At 40.9% G+C, this 21,092-nt stretch overlaps 4 protein-coding genes and 1 long non-coding RNA gene across 5 annotated transcripts; 2 read left to right on the top strand and 3 right to left on the bottom strand.

Moving 5' to 3' along the window:
- Window positions 1-182: 182 nt before the first annotated feature.
- On the bottom strand, window positions 183-4,284 carry bpnt2 (3'(2'), 5'-bisphosphate nucleotidase 2). Its single transcript, XM_049748037.2, has 8 exons — window positions 3,676-4,284; window positions 3,220-3,292; window positions 2,967-3,113; window positions 2,670-2,829; window positions 2,209-2,304; window positions 1,792-1,953; window positions 1,246-1,380; window positions 183-1,089 (listed from the first exon to the last, which is right to left on the bottom strand). Exons 1-8 carry the CDS (start codon window positions 3,792-3,794, stop codon window positions 950-952), a joined length of 1,032 nt encoding a protein of 343 aa, XP_049603994.1. The 5' UTR covers window positions 3,795-4,284; the 3' UTR covers window positions 183-949.
- A 2,022-nt stretch (window positions 4,285-6,306) lies between these two features.
- Window positions 6,307-12,776, bottom strand: LOC137839612 (uncharacterized). Its single transcript, XR_011085621.1, has 2 exons — window positions 12,648-12,776; window positions 6,307-6,455 (listed from the first exon to the last, which is right to left on the bottom strand). It is a non-coding gene; the product is annotated as an uncharacterized lncRNA (long non-coding RNA).
- dars2 (aspartyl-tRNA synthetase 2, mitochondrial) lies at window positions 6,511-12,632 on the bottom strand. The gene is made up of 17 exons (XM_049747218.2): window positions 12,253-12,632; window positions 11,845-11,944; window positions 11,518-11,584; window positions 11,303-11,404; window positions 10,931-11,026; window positions 10,739-10,862; window positions 10,553-10,599; window positions 10,107-10,213; window positions 9,595-9,664; window positions 9,320-9,499; window positions 9,059-9,166; window positions 8,900-8,962; window positions 8,335-8,487; window positions 8,024-8,242; window positions 7,831-7,941; window positions 7,624-7,699; window positions 6,511-7,206 (listed from the first exon to the last, which is right to left on the bottom strand). The coding sequence occupies exons 1-17, from the start codon at window positions 12,410-12,412 to the stop codon at window positions 6,995-6,997; spliced, it is 1,995 nt and encodes a 664-aa protein (XP_049603175.1). The 5' UTR covers window positions 12,413-12,632; the 3' UTR covers window positions 6,511-6,994.
- cryz (crystallin, zeta (quinone reductase)) lies at window positions 12,705-16,203 on the top strand. The gene is made up of 8 exons (XM_049747219.2): window positions 12,705-13,350; window positions 14,162-14,314; window positions 14,521-14,684; window positions 14,874-14,925; window positions 15,012-15,161; window positions 15,347-15,448; window positions 15,537-15,632; window positions 15,710-16,203. The coding sequence occupies exons 1-8, from the start codon at window positions 13,243-13,245 to the stop codon at window positions 15,869-15,871; spliced, it is 987 nt and encodes a 328-aa protein (XP_049603176.1). The 5' UTR covers window positions 12,705-13,242; the 3' UTR covers window positions 15,872-16,203.
- Window positions 16,204-18,496: 2,293 nt separating this feature from the next.
- lrrc53 (leucine rich repeat containing 53) lies at window positions 18,497-21,027 on the top strand. Its single transcript, XM_049747198.2, has 2 exons — window positions 18,497-18,699; window positions 18,800-21,027. The coding sequence occupies exons 1-2, from the start codon at window positions 18,528-18,530 to the stop codon at window positions 20,536-20,538; spliced, it is 1,911 nt and encodes a 636-aa protein (XP_049603155.1). The 5' UTR covers window positions 18,497-18,527; the 3' UTR covers window positions 20,539-21,027.
- The last annotated feature ends 65 nt before the right edge of the window (window positions 21,028-21,092 follow it).

Here is a 21,092-nt window from a genome sequence, read left to right as displayed (position 1 = left end):
TCTACAGAGTGGCACCCACTATAAAATGTGCATCTAAAAAAAAAAAAAAATGTGATTGCATGTATTCTCAAACAATTGATTTATTTTGCTTAAGCAGGTGTTATCATTTACACACAAACCCTGAAAAAGTGCTTTTATTTTGCTGAACTGTTTTGAGTGTACAACATTCAATTTCTTAGAGGTTAGAGAAAATAATCACACACGACATTCTTTTATTTTGAAAACAAATTGAAGACAAAAAACACTTTTAGATAGACACCAACAAAGAACTCTTGTTCAATGCACAGATTTTCAAAATTGAATGCCATTTTAGACAAAAAGTAACAGTGGTGAGAGTAGTACCAGTCATATCCAGTGTTCAATGGATGTCAAGGGTGTGGCTTTAGGGATGCAACCATTCAAATCAAAATATCACACGGGGGGGATGCAATGTTTTGCATGGAACAAGGCTAACAGGCTAAAACTAATCGAAAAAGTGAAAAAGCACTGCGCAAGGTGTGACTTGCCATCCGTGTTCATACAATAAAACCTTGAGGGCATTTTGCCAGCGTGGGCACTGTCAAATTAGGAGGTGACCGAGGGGAAGCGCAACATTCGTCATCATGCAAATTCATGGCGGACAAATTCCATCACTAAATCAAGGGAAATACAAGAGAACAATGACGCACTTCTGGTCTTCCAAGACAGAATTACTGTAACATTTGCTGAACCGTTCAACCCCGATATATGCACATAAACAGTAAGCTGTATCATTGCATGAAGCTACATCTATACACTATATTCATATCATAAAGCTGCTCACTGCGGCAGCCATGTTGGCTCTTCTGTCTTGTTATTGAATTGTGGCTGAAAGAGGCGTGTCCCCCTCATGAGGTCTGTAATGTTTGTAGTGAAAAATCGCTGGCCATACAAAAGCCTGACCAAATGACCAGTGGCTGTTAGGCTCGAACTAATGATTAGTCTTCCGTTTTGACAGCTTCTTTATTATGGCCTGATGGTCAACACCGACACTGGCCACCAGTCCTCCTTCATTCAGCGGATGGTCACTGTAGTCAATTTCCTCGCCCTCCAAAGTTGTCATGTGGCCACCTACAAAACATGGTGAAATGTGAGTGTATTGTAGAGCCCATTGGAACACACATTACAGGGTTCAACATTAAATCCCTTTTGGGGGGTGGCCCAAGAACAATCTTTTCACGTTGACGGGTCAAAAAGGTCCATTTTAAAAAGTGGACTGAAGATTACCGAGTGCCGAAAGTAGTGCTGCACCAGCACATATGTCCCACTTCTTAATAATGGTGATGTGGACGTAAACATCTGCTTGGTCCATGGGCTCTTTATCACCTGAAGGCATCTGCAAGAGTGACAGGACCTTATACCCTGTGGGGAGAAAAGACCACCATGGTTACATATACAATACTTCTATTCATTCATATAGATTTATGTTCCTAAAGAAGGCCTCTGATGATTTTTCCAAACACAAATACATTAACCAATGGTACAGAGAAGAATATCCCTTGACATATGGTTCTTTGAAATGGAAGATACTCAGATTGCCATTATATGATATTGTGAGAAGAATTTTGAGATTTCTTTTTTTTTTTTTAATATATAGTTTCAATTAGGAAAAGTTTAGCTCTCAATACTTTCCAGATGCACTGTATTTTGAGTTTGACGTTGTACATAGACTGCCTGGCAGATAAAAACGGAGGGATTCCGTTTTGATTCCATCCAATACATATTTCATTATTGATGGCAACATAAAGATACATAGAACAGCGCTTTACTCACCTGCTCCTCCTGCTGCTATAATTGTAGTGCCGTTTCCAAAAACATCATGAATGAAGTTTTTAACTTGTCCCGAGTGGGAACGGGACACGATTACTTTAGGAGGGTCCATGTTGTAGGATGAGCGAGGAAACATATTGGTTCCCTCATTCACAGCTGCCCAGGCTGTGAGAGACGGGGGCGGGGGGGCGGGGGGGGGGTGGGCAATTCAATGAGACGTTGAAACATTATTTTGTCATCACTCTGTATACACAGGGTTGTTATTCTTGCCTTGGGCGGTAAGGTGGAAGAATAAACAGAAAGCCTCCCTCACTGCTAGTAGTAGGATTAGTAATGTCTACCCGCCTCTGGCTCTACCGCACCTCTCAGCTAAGTCAACTTGGATAGGTTGGATGGTTGATTTTTTTTCAATACACTTACCAGTGAAGCCAGTGAATGGCTGGTGTATGACACCAATGACTGGTTGACCGCCAACAGCCACGCATACCATTGTCGTCACATACTGGACCAAGGTTTCTGGGAAATCAAAGTCAAAGTCAAAGTCAAAGTCAGCTTTATTGTCAATTTCTTCACATGCCAAAGACACACAAAGAAACTGAAATTTCGTTCCCCACTATCCCACGGTGACAAGACATGGCACAAAATAGACAATCAAGTAAACAACAGCGTGCTGAATAAATGATGAATAAATAACACAACAAATAAATAAGAGGAGCAAAAAGGTGAGCGTACAGCAGACATTCCAGAAAATAGTGCAAAAGTGCAGCACGCTAGAAATGGAGGAGAAGCTATTAAAAGTGATGCTAGGATAGCAACTAAAAGGCCGGGGTACAGGGACTGTAGTTTGAAAAACACGGCTCTAAAACATGAAGATATTGAACCTGTATATTCTTGAGTGGCATCTAAAGGATCGATCCACACAGTGACGCTCTCAGGAGGGACTTCCCTGTGTCTGCCGATCTTTTCTAGTATGTCTGCTGGAATGTCCCGACTCCACGATAAAGTCTTATCCACAAAGTTGTCATGTTCCTCACTGTTCACCTGGGATAAAAAAACAATCCTAGTTTACCAATTTCTGTGATAAAGGAGCAAAATTAATATGACTCTAGTGTTTTTAGTTTAAATACTAACTCCAAGTTTTATATTATAATCAAAACCAAACAAACCAAAAAGCATACCTTGATCTCTGGGAAGGTGTTCTTAATAAGGTTGTACATTTTTCTGTGTGACAGCAAGTCCCCCATGGTAAGAAATTCAATGGCACCCTCCTTTGTCTTCCCCTTCGATTTCTCCTTCAGACTGTTTTCCTCACGTACCTTCTTCACCTATGTAATAAAACACAAATAAGTCCATTATTCTTATCACAGTCATAACCAACAGTTTAGGGGTAATTTATGTTACTTTGGGGGGGAAGTAAAACCTGTTTTTCACCTCTTTGCCTCCAAGAACCGCCGCCTCCACCGATACAGCCAGAAGTTCTCTCAGATTTATGTTGCTCCTCTGGCTGTAAAAAAAATTACAATAAAATAATAAAACAATCATCTTGGCTGCAGAAAAGATTTTGAACCTAGACTGCGAAAGCGCTGTATTCTTTTTTTATAACAACCGCTATGCGCTAGCAGGAAATAAACGCACAAAAAAAAAATTTAATCTGGGAGTAGAACTAACATCCTGGAAAAGACACACCCATCATTTTTTACACGTTTTTTTAAAAACACAGAATTTGAAATAAAAGTAGAACATATGAGCTATCTGTACGACAGTCCCTGAAACATCTCTTGTTAATAGCAAAGAGATTAAATCTGATCATTCCATCCAGATTTCTTAATCTTAGAATAAAATCTTTCGAGTTTTATCCAGCCCTAGTTTGGTGGATACGAGACTCACCTGAAAGCAGCCAGTCTGCTGGAGATGACACCGGCGTAAAGGTGGTAAAAGACGCCGAGTGCTAGAAGGCAGAACACGGCCACACCGAAAGGAGACAAGCGTATACCCATCGGAGACATAATGACCTATATGCTCTTGATTTATCGGAGAAAACGGAGCAATCCGATCACTAGCTACGTGGCGTGGCTATTGCGGCCGATGCGGAACCTTTAGATTAGAAACGAAGGCTCCGTCGCGCATTGGCTAAAATTGGAGGTGGACATGCGAAGTTACTACATACCAAACATAAACGGTTAGTGCAGGGCTCCCAAAAAAAGATAAGCGTGTCTTCCATCTATTATTAGTCGTTAAGCAAGATTGCACAGACTAAATTCTCCAAATTTGCGATGGTGTCTTTTGCTGGAATCGACATTCCCGTTCAATTGGCCCTTTAGGAGCTCCTAAATCCGAAAGTAGTAATGGTTTGTGGGGTAACGAATATAAATGTGAACAATCCCGTCTCTGTTCACGCAACCTCCTTTTCAACGTACACCAGGGTCAGCTGACGTAAACATCTTTTCCGGTGTTGTGCTCGATTTGGTTCCCCCGTGAGATTTTGTTCCCCCTGCCGCGGGTTGTGCTCGATTTGGTTCCCCCGTGAGATTTTGTTCCCCCTGCCGCGGGAGCGCGCACAGCTTGTTTGGAAAGCGAAAAACCGATGCCGTACGGCGTCGTACGGCGTCAGCACTATGTTGTTTTCAATAAAAACATGAAGAATTCACGTTTGCGTCAGTCAATTTTAATTTTTATAAAGGATTATTCTCATTTGATGTCTTTAAATTCATCCGCGTTCTGCCATTGAAGTGGGGTGCATTCAAAGACCAGTCGTACAGACGGAACACTCATTTATTTCACCAAAAAGCAACGATATAATTACGTGAGCTCTTTGCATAAATCTCGATGCAAAGAAACTCCTTTTGGGTACCGTTACATGCTACAAGGAGTATATATTACAAAGGAGACTTTATTCTTAATTGTAATCATCATTCATCCATCCATTTTATTACTCAGGTATTTTCAAAGCAAATTAATATTGTTGCATTTATTAATTTGCTTTAAAATGACAGCGCAATATAATTAAAAGCTGACACTCTAGCAATGTCAAACGTGTTCATTTAAGAAAAAGCCACACACGTTTTGTGATCAAATCTTTCATAACGACAATGATTTGAGTGAATTGAGTTGAATGAATAATTGAGTAGACATTTCAGTTCTGAAGGCTCCTTTTGTCCCAAGCAAAGTGAAAGGTGGTGGGATAAAAATTGTAACAGGAACGCTATAAAAAATGTCAAGCCGTGAATATTTGTGCCCCCCTCCCATTTTGAGAACGGTGAGTCCTGGACATCGACTGGCTTTTTTTATGTCTTCCTGGGGGTCTGCTCAGGTAGTGTGGCAAATTTGAACAGGTTCCCTCATTCCTAGCCCAAGTTACAGGGGGGGAACATATCCTCACGGGTGCCCGGTGAGGATATGTTCCCCCCCTTATTTTGAGAACGGTGAGTCCTAGACTCCAGCTGGTTTTTTTTCTGTCTTCCTGGGGGTCTGCTCAGGTAGTGTGGCAAATTTGAACAGGTTCCCTCATTCCTAGCCCAAGTTACAGGGGGGGAACATATCCTCACGGGTGCCCCGTGAGGATATGTTCCCCCCCTTTATTTTGAGAACGGTGATTCCTAGACTCCAGCAGTTTTTTTTCTGTCTTCCTGGGGGTCTGCTCAGGTAGTGTGGCAAATTTGAACAGGTTCCCTCATTCCTAGCCCAAGTTACAGGGGGGGGAACGGAAGACAGAAAAAAAACTGCTGGAGTCTAGGAATCACCGTTCTCAAAATAAAGGGGGGGAACATATCCTCACGGGGCACCCGTGAGGATATGTTCCCCCCCTGTAACTTGGGCTAGGAATGAGGGAACCTGTTCAAATTTGCCACACTACCTGAGCAGACCCCAGGAAGACAGAAAAAAAGCCAGTCGATGTCCAGGACTCACCGTTCTCAAAATGGGAGGGGGGCACAAATATTCACGGCTTGACATTTTTTATAGCGTTCCTGTTACAATTTTTATCCCACCACCTTTCACTTTGCTTGGGACAAAAGGAGCCTTTAGAACTGAAATGTCTTCTCAATTATTCATTCAAATCAATTCACTCAAATCATTGTCGTTATGAAAGATTTGATCACAAAACGTGTGTGGCTTTTTCTTAAATGAACACGTTTGACATTGCTAGAGTGTCAGCTTTTAATTATATTGCGCTGTCATTTTAAAGCAAATTAATAAATGCAACAATATTAATTTGCTTTGAAAATACCTGAGTAATAAAATGGATGGATGAATGATGATTACAATTAAGAATAAAGTCTCCTTTGTAATATATACTCCTTGTAGCATGTAACGGTACCCAAAAGGAGGAGTTTCTTTGCGTCGAGGTTTATGCAAAGAGCTCACGTAATTATATCGTTGCTTTTTGGTGAAGTGAGTGAGTGTTCCATCTTTACGACTGGTCTGTGAATGCACCCCGCTTCAATGGCAGAACGCGGATGAATTTAAAGACATCAAATGAGAATAATCCTTTATAAAAATTAAAATTGACTGACGCAAAAATGAATTTTTCATGTCTTTATTGAAAACAACATAGTGCTGACGCCGTACGACGCCGTACGGCATCGGTTTTTCGCTTTCCAAACAAGCTGTGCGCGCTCCCGCGGCAGGGGGAACAAAATCTCACGGGGGAACCAAATCGAGCACAACACCTGTTTGATTCGATGTCGTCATCACTGTGGGACAGCTATAGAATAAACAAACACGCTTCATTATTGTTTTATTTCATAAAAATGTCATAACCAAGATTGAAATTGAAAAAAAAGTATTTGTACAAATACATACTGCGGTTAACACAAGACCAGAAAAAAAGAGAGACCAGGGAGCATCCTGCAGTGTTTAAAATGTTGCATTTTACAACAATGAAAGACAGAAGAATTTTCAAACTAAATTCACTTTTGTATATCCACATTTGAGTCTCATTGGGCCTCTGAAAAGTCATTGAATTATTATTTCTGTATTGAGTATTCTTTCTGTTCAGGACTTAAAATCTTATTCTTTTACTGTTTGATTTTTTAAAATTCTTTCATTACGCTTTTTCGCCCCAGTCATTTTTTGTTTTGTTTTAAATGAGTATCAATGACGATACCAGTCTTATATCAAGGTATCGGTGCAGAGAGCGTTTTACCATCATTGTCTTTGTGATTAAAAACAGTGCCGATGGCCTTTTTCTCTGGAGTGTACTGTCCATCTAGCTTTGTTGTAAATCTCCACACTTTTCATCCTGTTCTACTCCGGTCTCTGTTGGCTTCTTGACTGAAATATGGTAGGAATTCAGCACCTCCTCTGACACAAAGTCTGGAGCGCGACTCATAAGGTCATGACCACGAAATGACTTTGGGAAGGCGATGACATCACGTATGCTGGAAGCAGCCACCATGATGGAAACCAGCCGGTCCAAACCTAAAAGAATGCAAGTATTATCGTTTATTTGCATTTCAGTTGTAATACAATATATCCTTAATATTCCTATGGAAAAAAAAACATGTATTTTGTTAAAATAACCGTACACGCCAAACTTTCTCTTTTCAGTTTTTCTCATTTTGATAGAAATCGTGTTTATATGTTACATTTAAATACTGCAATACAATTCACATGTTAATCCAATTACTTTTACACTCATGTACCTAATGCTTTATTTACATTCTATATATTAAAAAAATAATAAACAACCATAAGTCACGTTCCCTCTCCAGTTTCATCCACTGAATAAACAAGTTGCTCATTTTTTCAAATGGAAAATAAGGAAAACAAAAACAGTTGAATTGAGGTAAATGCACTTTTTTTTATAACTTGAAAAACTCAGTCATAGAATCTTACCAAGAGCAATACCACCATGTGGCGGCGCGCCAGAGTCCAAAGCCTCAAGCAGGTGAGAAAGAACACTGAGATCCTCCTGAGGAGAAAAATGTCTGAGTTGAGAAGCCTAACAAATGGTTATAATTGTGTGCATTCTACTTCCACAAGTAAAGAAAGAAACTTTTCTATATCAGCTGGATGTGCGTGTATCATTTCCAAATGTATCACTTTGAGGATATTCTTTAAAACGTGACGTTGCTCTGAAGCCTTGTGGATACGAATTGAACCTCCTCCAATCTCACAGCCGTTCAACACAAGGTCATAGTGTTGGCCACGAACCTGGAATAAAAAAAATAAAAAATAGTCATCCCTTACAAAAAAATGATTTAGCTCCTCATCCATAAATGCAGCAGTAACATACTTTTTGCGGCTCCGTGTAAAGCAACTGGGTGTCTTCCGGCACTGGAGCAGTAAATGGATGATGGGCTGACTCAAGCTCTTCTGGATTGTCTTCTTTAGGCAAGAAGAGAGGAAAATCCACCACCCACAGAAAATGAAAGGCCGATGAGTCACGGACTGTCAAGCCATGAGACTCCAGGAGCTCTGCACACTGCAAACGAAGACTACCAAGCATTGGGCGCTGAAAACAAAAGATACATTACATTGAATTTAAAAAAAAAAATGCTTTATACAGCAATAATGTATGTTTTTTATGAGGAACACCTTTCATACCAGAAGTTCACAAGGACCAGCAGCTATCAGTAGCAGGTCGCCTGGTTTGGCGGCAGTCTTCCTCAGTAGAGCATCAGTGTCAGAGGCAGACAACAATTTCTTCAGAGGAGACTTCAGCGTTCCATCTTCTCTGACCAACACCACACTCACCTCCTTGAGACCGTAGAACATCGTTGACATGATATCACCATGAATGTGGTTTAACTGGCCTTATTGGTGGCACTGGTATGTGCACACAATCATTCGCTTGGGCCTTTTCTATATGAATTTGGCATGCTTTAAATTAGCCGTCATGTGAAAGAAAATGTTTCTTAAAAACATTATTGTCAAATGGCGTTCACATTTTTTCCACCTCATTTGTTAAGTATGATTTACTTTTACGTCTCCAGTGGAAAACTGATATTGAAAGACATTATTAAGCTATAAGAGAACCAAAACCTCGGTGGATTCATATCATTTTCATCCCCACAATGTGCGCCAAAAGAGATAAAAGTACAATCTATAATAAGCATTTGAAATACTTCAATTATTTTACTACATTACAAAGAAAAAATGGTTCACTTACCTGGTTGAAATTAGTCTTGGATGATTGTTTCAGTTCTTCTAAATCTTTCCCAGTAAAAAGTTCCTGAAATGAATAAAAAAAAAAAAAGTATGAACAATGCAAAGAGAACAATAATAGGAATTTGTTACTTTCTACCAAAAGAAAGAGGTTTGCTCTTACACTTCCACTGGGGACACAGATGGCCAAAACTGAGCTTCCTGATTTGCTAACAGCTGATTTGAAGAAACCAATATCTGTGGACAGGAAAATATCTCTGAGGTCCATCAGCTGAATACAAAGGAATGACAGAGGTTCAGTGTTAGTTGTGCAGGATGAACATCTTTGGAAAGACTAAACCAGCCTTTTTTATTTGTGTGTGTCTGAAGGCAATGAGAACATAAAACCCAGGTCAATATTATTGCTTATTATGTGATATCACACCTTCATGTCAAATCTTGTGTCCGGTTTGTCCACCCCATAGTCCCTCATGGCCTCTTTGTATGTCATGGTTGGGAAAGGAGCCATGAGGGGGCCTTTCTCTGTAGGCCACGAGTATTCCAACAAACCTTCCACGAGGGACATGATGCCCGTCTGATCCACAAAAGACATTTCGATGTCAACCTGTAGAGTCACAACAACAATAAGGCTGAGAAAAAAAATATATATACAGAAGTCACTGTTATGGAGACATACTATGTGGAAGGGCAAGAAGTTACCTGGGTGAACTCAGGCTGCCGATCTGGTTTGGAGCCTTCGTCTCGATAGCAGCGAGCAACCTGGAAGTACCTGGGGGCAGTAATGATGGCCATTTCATTTCATTTGATTTGTACGAGCAAATATTAGAAGAAAAAATACTTACACTATACCAGTCAAAAGTTTAGAGTTGATTTTAAATTCAGTACAAATACTAGCAAGACTGTGAACTGAAAGTCATTCCAAGTCATAAACAATCTTCCGCATTACAAAACTCATACCAAGAAGTTTATTATGTGGACTAAATGTGCCGACTGTGAAGAATCTAAATTACGGAACATATTATGTTTTGATCTTGTTTCGTGATTACCAAATAATTCCATATTTTTTCATAATGTCAATGACTTAACTATTAATGTTCAATTAAAGAACTATTGAAATAATAAAATAAAATAAAAAACACTGAATTACAGGGTGCTTCCAAACTTTTGACTGGTACTGTGGGTCATGAAAATAATTGACTGCATGGTCCCACCTGTCAATTCCGGCCACCATTAGAAGCTGCTTGAACTGCTGTGGACTTTGAGGGAGGGCATAGAAACGACCCGGGTCTCTGGATGGAACCACAAACTCTTTGGCTCCCTGATACCAGCAGAAACAGTTGGATGCCTCAAGATTTGTAAGGTAACAAATGTGGCAAAACTGCAGATTACCATTGTTGCATTTGGGCATTGTACTTGACTTGGTCACTATCTGGTACGTAAAGCTTTTAGCTCAAAGAGGCTATTCTATGAAAGGGTGATTTCACTCTTCATCTAAATGGCTTCGATTCGAGATAATGACTGTCTGTCATGCTTGCATTCTGTGATCTTATGTTCTATTTCTCTTATGGTAACACTGGTTTCACTGGCTGTACCAGCTTTGTCTGCTTCTGGGCCATATGAAAATATGGACAGGAGGGTAAAGCAAACTTGTACTTACCCCTGGTGTTCTTTTAAACAATGTCGGTGTTTCTACATCAACAAAATCTAAAAAGACAAAAGTAGAAAAAAAAAAAAAAAGAGGCATTTAAGGGAATGGATGGATGGACGGACAGACGGGAGTGTGAATAAACGTCTGCTTGTTTTTTCATGCGTGCAAAGAACGTATAACAGCCATTTTCCATACCGTGTACATTACAAAGATATTCCCTCATCTTCATCACGAGTTGGGACCTCAGTCGGAGGTTCTTCTGTAAGCGAGAAGACCTCAGGTCTAGATAACGAAACTGCATGCGTAAAGACTCTGATTTCTGGGGAATAGACAACACAGCGACATTAACATCATTAACAGTGCGAGGAGCAATGTGTAGTCACTTACTTTAACAAAGTCTTTGATTTCAAACGGCAACTTCTGGCACACATTGAAAACTTCCACATGCTCAGCAAGGACTTCAATGTCACCAGTTGGCATCCCCTGGCATAACCACAACATGTTATGGTTAAAACCAGTGAATGAGTCTTGTAGGTTTTTGGGAGGAGCCAGTAGCTCATCTATATGGATTTGGAAACAACACATTTGTGTCTGGAGAGATGTTGAGAAGACTTGAGGTGACCTGGGGTACCCAACAAAACTTGGAGCACATGTTTACACGACCCATCACACTGATGTCTCTCCTTGCATGACTGCCGTGTGATGTGCATCAAAAACATACGGAACATGAGATGATTGAATCCAGTCCATTTAGCGCACCTTGTTTTCATGTCCCGCTGGCCGTTGCCGAACTGTCCCAGTAACCTTGATAACAGACTCAGCTGTGAGATTACACAGTACTTCTTTAAGATGGTGTGCACTCTACAAATAAGAGAAGACTTGTTTTTGTTTTTTCAAGTAGCAGACAGCAGGAATCTAAAGGCCACCTGCAGACAATGATGACAATACCAAATAAGATCATAGTGAATACTTACTTCCTGCTGAGGTATAAGTACTTGGGTGAGGCCACTGAAGTCTCGGAGAATGACAAACAGGTCCTGTCTGTGGAAGACAATTGTTGCAATTGTCACAGTGGGAAAAAAAAACATTTATATGCCCACTTACATGCACCTTTTTCTTGTGTTTACTTAAAAGGGCCCTGACATGAAATTTTCAAAATATGCATCCCAGCCCACCCTGACTATGTCACCAAAGTTGTGAGGAAAACGAACCATGTTTCCCTTGCCTATGGCTGCAATTTTATGGATTGAACTCCATACTGAGTTTGTGTTAACTTAGATAATAATAATTTTAAAAAGCACCTCAGGTATTGGACCCATCCACACAATGTGACCTTGTCACCAACATGCTCAGAGCTTAGTTGTCCACAGGTATGACTCCTAAAAGACAAAGAGCTGCTCCCTGAGGATAAAAAAAGTGATAGTGACTGTTGACACACTTATTACATTTTTATTTCTATTAAACAGCTACTAAAGTCCAAATGGTTATATCAGACTATGCAAATGTATTTGGCCAAGCACCAAATATGTTCTTTTATTAAAACTATGACGCAGTTATTTCTTTATTATTATTAAAACAACAAGGAAGAAAAAATAAAATAACAATCGTAAAAAAATGCTACTGACAATTGCATTAGCTGTGGATGCACTGCAGCTAAATCAGATTGCTTGTGCCAGACCCCAATTAACATGACACGCGATGGAGGCTACCTGTCAAACGGGAATTGTCAGGACAGCTCAGGTGTCTGACTTGTGGTCTCCGAATGAGCTTTCTTTGACTTGAAGATGAAGTTAAGTGCCGATAAGAAACTCCACGAGCTCCAAGTGCACAGAGTGTTCTCCGCACCATGTATCTGCACGTTGTTGCCATTGTGTCGTTATTTCATTAAACTGCATTAAGATGATTTTATGCGTGGGAGGTTCCTCGTTGCTGGAACAAGTCATGCAAAAATGAGTCTGCCTCTCGAGGAAAAAGAACAACAATAGAAAAATAAAAAGCTGGACAAACTGCTCGCTAACAAACTTTTGTCCATTTTCGAGTCAATCAAATTCAGCGTGGCTCTTTTTAATACACATTTAAGGACACCGGAAGACGGAAGAGAGACCGGTCGGTTGAATTACTTCCTGTCTCATGCCGGATATATATCTGAAAGGTAACGGTAACTGTCTGGTGGTTGACGCCAGATGGCAGCCGTCTTACGTTGCCACTATAATTGACTTTCTACACTTTCCAGTGCGTGTGTTAGTAATGTGCATTCCAGTTCTTTTGAGTAAACTGAAACTTTAGAATCAGTTCAATCGTTCAACGAATCGTTCGCAAACATTAGTTAGTTCAATGTCTCCTCTTCTGGAGTGCATTCGCAAATACACCTCCAAATGGCTACAAGTGCGTTTTAATTTTTTTTTTTATTAGACAGCATCTTAAGAGTTTAACCAGTAACAACAACAACGTTTGCTACAAACAATGCATTCAAGACGTTTTGTTGTACTATTCCAAATTTGGCTCTTCTACAGACACCTGTAGTCTTTGTCCGTCAGGTAGCGCTCATATGTACCTGAAATGCTTGAGGCTCGATTTGATCAAGCGAGAACGGTCAATAGTACGACAGCAGCAGTAATCCGAAAGTCAATTTTACGGCAGTAGTAGTCGTCGTCGTCGTCGTCGTAGTAGTCATACTAGAGGAAGTAGAAGAGTACAGGATGTCGGACTTCAAGTTGATGAGGGCAATCCGAGTGAGTGGCTTCGGACCTCCATCTGTCCTTAAACTGTGCGCCAATGTGACAGTTCAACTGCCTGGAAGGGGAGAAGTAAGTCCGAGCAGAGCTCACGCAGCTTTAAACTTGCAAAAAGTTCTCACCCATGGGAGGTGCACTCTTAAAGCATGCAAATGGACAGTAGGAGGGTGACCAGATTTGGGTTGCTGAGGACACCTCATATCTTCGAGGAGGCCTTGGGTTGGGCTACTGAGAGAAATTCTTTTTTTTTTTTTTTGGAAGCGGGTGCCTGCCTTACACGTTAGGCACTCAGCTTCATATGCATAACGGCCCTAGCGAAAACACGCAATTTTTATTTTTAATTACTCCGTAAAAGTGCATTTTCGTTTCGGCATTGGACGTCTGGTCACCCTAACAGTAGGATTACAAAGCAAGCTACAAAATACTCTGACTGCTTTGTAATGTAAAGTACTAGTACAGTGCGTTTTGCATATGCAAAACAATGTTTACATTGTGTCTTAAATTTGGAGGACTGTTAACTCTTTTAACTTTTTTATGATTGGTATTCATGTTTAATATATTTTCCTACACACAGTCTATTTTCAAATACTATACCATTAATAAACCCGTAAAAGAGAATAACAATTTCTCTAAAAAGAAATTAAAATTCACTGATCCCCACGGGGGGGTGGGGGGGGAACAACATCCAAAATTATCTTAAAACTTGTAATAATTGCTATAATAATATGATCATCCAGGTAATAATTGCTCAAATTATTCTTTATACATTCATGGCATAATATAAAAAAATATGAAATAATATGTCATGCTTTTGAATCATACAATTTGCTGAAATTGCTTTTCTATAGTTTTACACACTTTTATCCATGCATGTGGTTTGTAGGTATTAATCCGTGTCCATGCATGTGGAGTGAACCCTGTGGAAACGTACATCCGAGCTGGGACCTTCAGCCGAAAACCATCACTTCCGTACACACCTGGCTCCGACATAGCCGGTGTCGTGGAAAGTGTCGGCGAGGGGGTCACAGCAGTGAAGGTTGATGAACACATCACTATTACACTTGATACTGACCACATGCCAAATACATGTTCATCATCAGTGTCAAAGTGGTGGGAACATGAAGCTAAACTGATCCATTTTCAAATCAAATGTATTCAAATGAAAACTGACAACTAATCACAATGCTATCATTTGAGAAGCCTAATGGACTATATGTATTTTCCTCTCCGATTGCTTTCCAGGCAGGAGATCGTGTTTTTACTACATCCACCCAGTCTGGAGGCTATGCAGAATTTGCTGTAGCCACAGATGAGAATGTCCACAAGCTACCTGATACTTTAGATTTCTGCCAGGGAGCAGCTATCGGCATCCCGTATTTCACTGCCTACAGAGCTTTGGTTCACAAGTGAGACACAGCTACGACAGATTTTTTTCATTATGACTAAATTGTCAATATGGGCCTGGCTATTTGCTGGCACCCACCTCTCGCCCAAAGTCAGCCGGGATGGATCACAGCTTACCTGCAACCCACATCAAGACAAATGAATGGATTTTAACCCCAGTTGACAAATGAAATGAATTGCATTTTTTGCAGGGCCCATGTAAAGGCTGGAGAGACTGTCCTCATCCATGGAGCCAGTGGAGGGGTCAGAGTCAAATTTGAACATGCATGATTTAATTAAAAAAACAAAACAAAAAACCTTTAACAAAAGATCCTTATTTGGGCCGATAGGTTGGTCTGGCAACTTGTCAGCTGGCCCATATGCTGGGCCTCAGGGTAATGGGAACTGCTGGGACCAAAGCGGGAATGGAGCTTGCGGCCCAAAATGGAGCTCACCTGATGTTTAATCACAAGGAGGAGGACTATGTTGTCAAAATAATGGTACTGTCACATACACATTGATAAAAAAAAATACATTTTTGCATAACATTATTATTTGATGTTTATAGAAAAAAAAAATGTTTCTGACGTTCATAATTACGTTATCCAGTCGGACAGTTTGTCGGGCCGGATTCGGCCCACAGGCCGCAAGTTGATGCACTACGTTGTTTGTTATGTTGTTGCAGGATGCCACAGAAGGCGGTGGAGTGGATGTGATTGTGGAGATGTTGGCTAATGTCAACCTCAACAACGATCTCCACATGATGGCATCTGGAGGACGTGTTGCCGTGAGTATCAGCGGTCGTCACAGCACTACCCGTAGCTCGCAGAAGCCTTTCAGCTCCATATACAACCATGTTCTCTTGTTCTCTTTAGATTGTCGGCTCCAGAGGCTCCGTTGAAATGAACCCCAGGGCCACAATGTCAAAAGAGAGCAGCATCATAGGGGTTGCCCTCTTCTCTGCCACACCGGTAAACATTCATCAGATGAAACATCAAATGTCAGTTTAGGTTCAAAATACAGTCAACAGCTTTTTGTCCTTACTCAGGCGGAGACGAAGGAGTGTGCTGCTTTCCTCTTTCGTGGGATGGAAGCCGGTTGGCTGCGTCCGGTTGTCGGTGATCAATATCCACTGGAGAAGGCCGCTCAGGCCCACCATGATATTATCGAATCTCAAGGGGCAACTGGGAAGATTGTGCTGACCATGTGATCACAATTATAGCAAAAGGGTTTAATTGCATTATAAATCAAGAAATGTTGTGTTATTACAAGATATACTGAACTGTTCGTTAAGATTCTCCCATATTTTTGCAGATTCATATTTTAAGGCTTGCTTTTAAGGGAAATTGGGGGAAATAAATTCGGAAGTTATGCTGATGAATGTATTCTTTTTAATCACTGCTTGATAGTGCTAATTGATACTCTTTTTATGTAATAGAAATGTTTAACGTTTTTTATAATCAAACTGCCATATCAATGTTTTGACAGTAGAACATTTTCACTCATCTGCAACAAGTACCAACAATAAAATATGAAACTGCCTTTTGCGGTCATTGCATTTATGTATCTTCTCAATAAATGTTAGCATGAAAAACGGTTTTGTTTTGTTTTGTTACGTCAGACACAATATCCTCTCCTCTCGTCTCCTCTCGGGTGACATTTGGTGGCATTGAGCGTGCGCCGTCCGCAGTAGTTGAGGTAACCTAAGCTACACACAAACAGTGACAACACAGAATTGAATCGATTGTGCGATAGCTTCCTTACTAATCTTTAGTGATAGATAGTCTCGTTATTGCTTAATGTCAGCTATGTCGTCTCATTATCAGGTAAGTTTCTTTTTTTTGCTCATCCAACCAGTTTGTTTCAGGAAACGCTTGCATATCTTTCCTATAATAACTGAATATGATGTCCTGAAACAAAACAAATCAAATGTACAATTATAGAAGATATAGTCAATATATATTTGTAAACATGAGGTTATGAATCATGAAGCTCAAAAGTAGGTGCTCCATTTCCTTTAATGTAACAGAATAGTGTTTCTGTTCTTATTTCAATATGACTTCATGAGTCCAATGATCCTGGGAGCTAAATTGTCTGGGGGTTTATGCATATTGTATTTTTGAACAGTTTGTCTTATTTTTTGGGGGGGAGGTGCAACTTTATAGCCTTTCCTAATTCCTAAACTTTATCTGTAGAAAGTGTTTTTGTGAGTGATTTGGAATTGACTCCCCAAAACACTAAGTGATCTGAGGCACTTCATTCCAGCTAAAAGTAATAAGCCCTGCTAGTGCTGCTGGGAATTTCAAAGCTAATAATGCTGTTGGTATATTTATTGTAATCAAAATTAATTCTCACCAATTTTGTCCCCACTCAGCCTCACTGGGAACTGGAATGAACAGTGCAAAGGAACAAAAAAGGCCATGCTAATGGCTAAGCTTTGTTTTGTGTTGACAATAATGGCACTGTATTAGAGTGCAGCCTGATTAACGAAATGTTACCTGGCCACCCCAGCCCGAACATCCACTGTAATGCAACATGACAAGTAAGTGTCCTGTCATCATCCAAAACACCATTCAAACGTTTTGCAAACCACTGAGTATTGTTGCAATCCATCGGTTTATTATTCATTCTCGGAAGGCAATCTCCCACATAATTGAAATGGAATATTTCCAGGAACTATCTTGCTGATGTTGTTACTCATCATTGTCCAGCAGTGCATCCCTGCATCACCATGCCCTGCTTCGTGTATGGTTTGTTCTGACAATGCTGTCATCTGTCACAGACTGGCTTATATTATAGGTACTGCACATGCAACTATTTCTCTCCTTAATAAATGCCGCAAATGTTTGGGTGCATAGTTACATAAGAGTCCTAAAATAGCAAACCTATGACCAGATGCTCCAGATACGACCGAGGCGCTACTTCTTACACAGGGCTCCATCGCCGCTGTCCAGTCTGCCCCATTGGCTGTCCTCAGCAACATCACTGTCATAGGTAACATTCTTTTATTTCTGTTAAATATTCCCAAATTGGGAATTTACAAGATTTTAACATCCGTACGTACATTTGAAATGTTTTCCTCCTTTACAATTGTGGTCTGTCATCCAATAGGTCTTAGCCATAATCGCATTTCTGTGATGGCTGAACGATCCTTCAGAAATCTGCCCTTCCTGCATACCTTACTGCTGGACCACAACCTCCTCACCAGTCAGGCCTTGCAGGATGATGCTCTGTCCAACCTTTCTCATCTCCAGGTGCTTGCATTGGGCCACAACCTTATAAGCCAGGTGAGTCTATCCCCATCATCCTTCAATGGCTTGATAAGAAAACCAAAATAAAATGTGTAGCTCAGACTGAGTTGGGGAGTGAATCAGAAAATCTTTAGAATTGATTTCCAGATCCAAGCTGACTGGTTCAAAGGTACCACAGCACTTAGGACCCTAAACCTGGAGGGAAACAGGATCACCAGTTTAGATCCTGGTTCACTATCTCTCAATGATCTGGAGAATCTGGATCTGTCTGATAACTTCATACAGAGCCTGGACATAAACAGGTTAGAGCATATTATTTAGAAGTTCCATATAAATGGCACCAACAAATATGATCCTTTATATAGCTTCCATGGTTTGGTCCACCTTCGAAACTTGGACATATCCAGGAATCGTCTCAGTTCAGCTCCTTCTCAGGCTTTTTCCTACCTCAGCTGGTTGACCAACCTCAATCTCGATCTCAACTCATGGAATTGTTCTTGTCAGCTACTGGATCTGACAAAGTAGGAACTCGTAATATGGTCCACACGAAAAATATCTTACAAGCTGGCTCAACTTCTCTACCGTTGCCCACAGACACTGTATAACGGACGCAAGATGGTGTGTGTAAGCGTTGACAATCCGGCTGTAACCACAGTGTTAGAGCTGACTGATGCCAACTGTGTCCCATCCAATCAAAACATCACAGTGCAGATAGAGACCAGAGATAGTGTGACACCTCAAGTGTATGCTCGAGATTTGGCCATTACAGCTGTCCTCTGTTTTGTTGGTGAGTAAGTCACACCAAAATTAAAAATATATACATGCCACACAATTGTAAAAAAAAAAATCAAACTGGTAAATAATGTCATTCTGTTGCTGTTTATCAGGTGGCATTGGCTTGACACTGCTGGTAGTCCTGATCTGCTATCAAGTTTCTCGCAGACAAAAAAGAAAAGGAATTCCAAAACAGCGGGACCCGGAAGAAGGCAGCGGACCAGTGAGCAACTTTACTGCTAAACACCATGATGTCGCTGAGAAGCCAAGGGAATTATTTTTGCAAGCCCACCAGCTTTTGGACAATGAAAGCATACCATGGGACTCGAGGACAGAGAACTATAGAAGCCAATTTCATAATAGAGTTGAAGATGACGTCATGTGTCCAGATTGCAAGGTCCAAGGGTTAAAGCTAAATCGGTGGGACAACAGGATGAATGGGGTCATGGAGGGAGACAGGAGACTGAGCCAGCAAGACATTTTGGGTCGAGACATTCCTCACAACGTTCTCTCTCGTGATAGCTGCAGATCTTCATCTCATCAACGAAAACACAATTTTATTCCTGCACCAGAAGCCCTTGCTGCTTTTCATGCAAATAATGAGATGGGGGTTGAGAGAAGGCATCCTGCAATATTGCATTGTAACAGTTGCCACCAGACATTCAATATGAACGAAAGTAAGAATCACCCTCACGTGAGAGACACTTCAGTTTCTCACGTCAACAATAGAAGGAGGATTTCTGACTACGACCGGTTTGATGCAATGAATAACACGAACATTCGAAAGCAAAGAAGAAATGTAACCTTCAATACTGAAAGAAGGGATCAAGGAAAGTCAAGGAGGACCAATGAGGCGAAAAAGCCCAGGAACATGGCGAGAGGAACAGAAAAGAACCACAAAGGAAAGCTACACTTACCATTTGGAAAGACAAAAGTCCATCCAAAAAGGAAACCTGAGCAGGATAGGCACAACTCCAAGAGGAAGAAAGACAGAAAGCAGAGTGAAGGCAACGAAAGCTCAGGTGAACAATCAAAAAGAAGCAGCAAGAAAGCATCAGAGAGTGATGGAGTGCATGATGGTGAGGATAAGAAGGATGGAGGAAAAGATCAGAAGGTCAGTAGTCTTTCCCTCCAGGATGAAAATATTTTCATCAACACCACAACCTCAGCGGGTGGCTCACTGGTGTCTCCTGCTCCTACGTCACCTAAGATGGTAGGTAGTAGGTCCATGTCTTTAAGTGGAGCTTCAAATAGTTTGCAAGAAGGTTTCATATCCCCCGGGACACCACTTCTAGCAAATGCAGGAAATGCAAATCATTTGCAGACTATTCCACTTTACACTTCCCTGCCTGGAGGACTTCAACCCAACGTATCAGTAAATTCTTCTCTTAACCCAATTCTCTCCCAAAGTCCACTTGACAGCTCTACTCTTGAACCAAGAGTGAAGGCAGACCCAAGGCTAGATGAAGGCTTTTGCACTGGTGATAGACAATCTCCTCGGGCCTCTGGATCTGAATTGCCAATAACGGCATCTCAAAGTTTCAATCGTTTTAAGACTGAGAATGGGACTGCAACAGGTGGTCTGCTAGACAGCAAATCTGTCGGTGGAAGGCCTGAAACGAAAGTTCAAGCCGTGTCAAGAGTAAGCACGCTGGCTGCAGATGTCTTTCCAGAAGGTGCATCCACACAGAGCACATCCTCATCAGGCTGTGCAAAGGCCACCTCTCCTCTGCTGCAGCAGGAGTACCTGGAGGAGGAAAGTGGCTCCTCTTCAAGGAGGAAGTTGAGGCTGGTGCTCCCTGAGAAAACTTCCAGCCGAGAACCCACAGCACTAGAAAAGAAGATCCGGTAGTTGCTCAAACCTCTAGAAAGATACAGAAAAGATCATCAAATTGCTCAGAAAGAACATTTAAAATCAAGATTTTAAGTGGTGTTGAGTACCAACCACTTCAAGGTATTATTAGAGAGGATCTTATTTAGAATTGATTTTGCAATATTTCTTATATTTCTCCCCAAATACGCTTCCTAAAAACAACAGGGAAGAATGGGGAGGAGGGACCTGCACGTAATTGCTATTCATCCGGGGCACTCCACATACCTGATGGATGGATGGATCGATTCAGGAATTGCAGTATCTACTTTTTGCCACTAGACGGCAGTGTGTACCCGTTTGTCCATGAACTGGAGCTCTGGATGGATGATTCCAGTGAAAAACCTGTCAAATAAACCTAAAAAATACCATGTAAAAAATCTGCTGGATAAACCTGCAGATGGTCAATCCCATCTTCATTTCAATAAGCAAGTCAGTGTTATTTTGTATATCTACCGATGAGTGCAAAACCTAAAATAAAAACCAAAATAAAGATACCATTGCTACTGTGATATCATTAACATGTATAAGAAAAA

This window comes from Syngnathus scovelli, chromosome 17, assembly GCF_024217435.2.
Source record: "Syngnathus scovelli strain Florida chromosome 17, RoL_Ssco_1.2, whole genome shotgun sequence".
NCBI lineage: Eukaryota > Metazoa > Chordata > Actinopteri > Syngnathiformes > Syngnathidae > Syngnathus > Syngnathus scovelli.
Note: the sequence above shows the minus strand (reverse complement) of the source record. Positions and strands in the feature narration are given on the sequence as shown.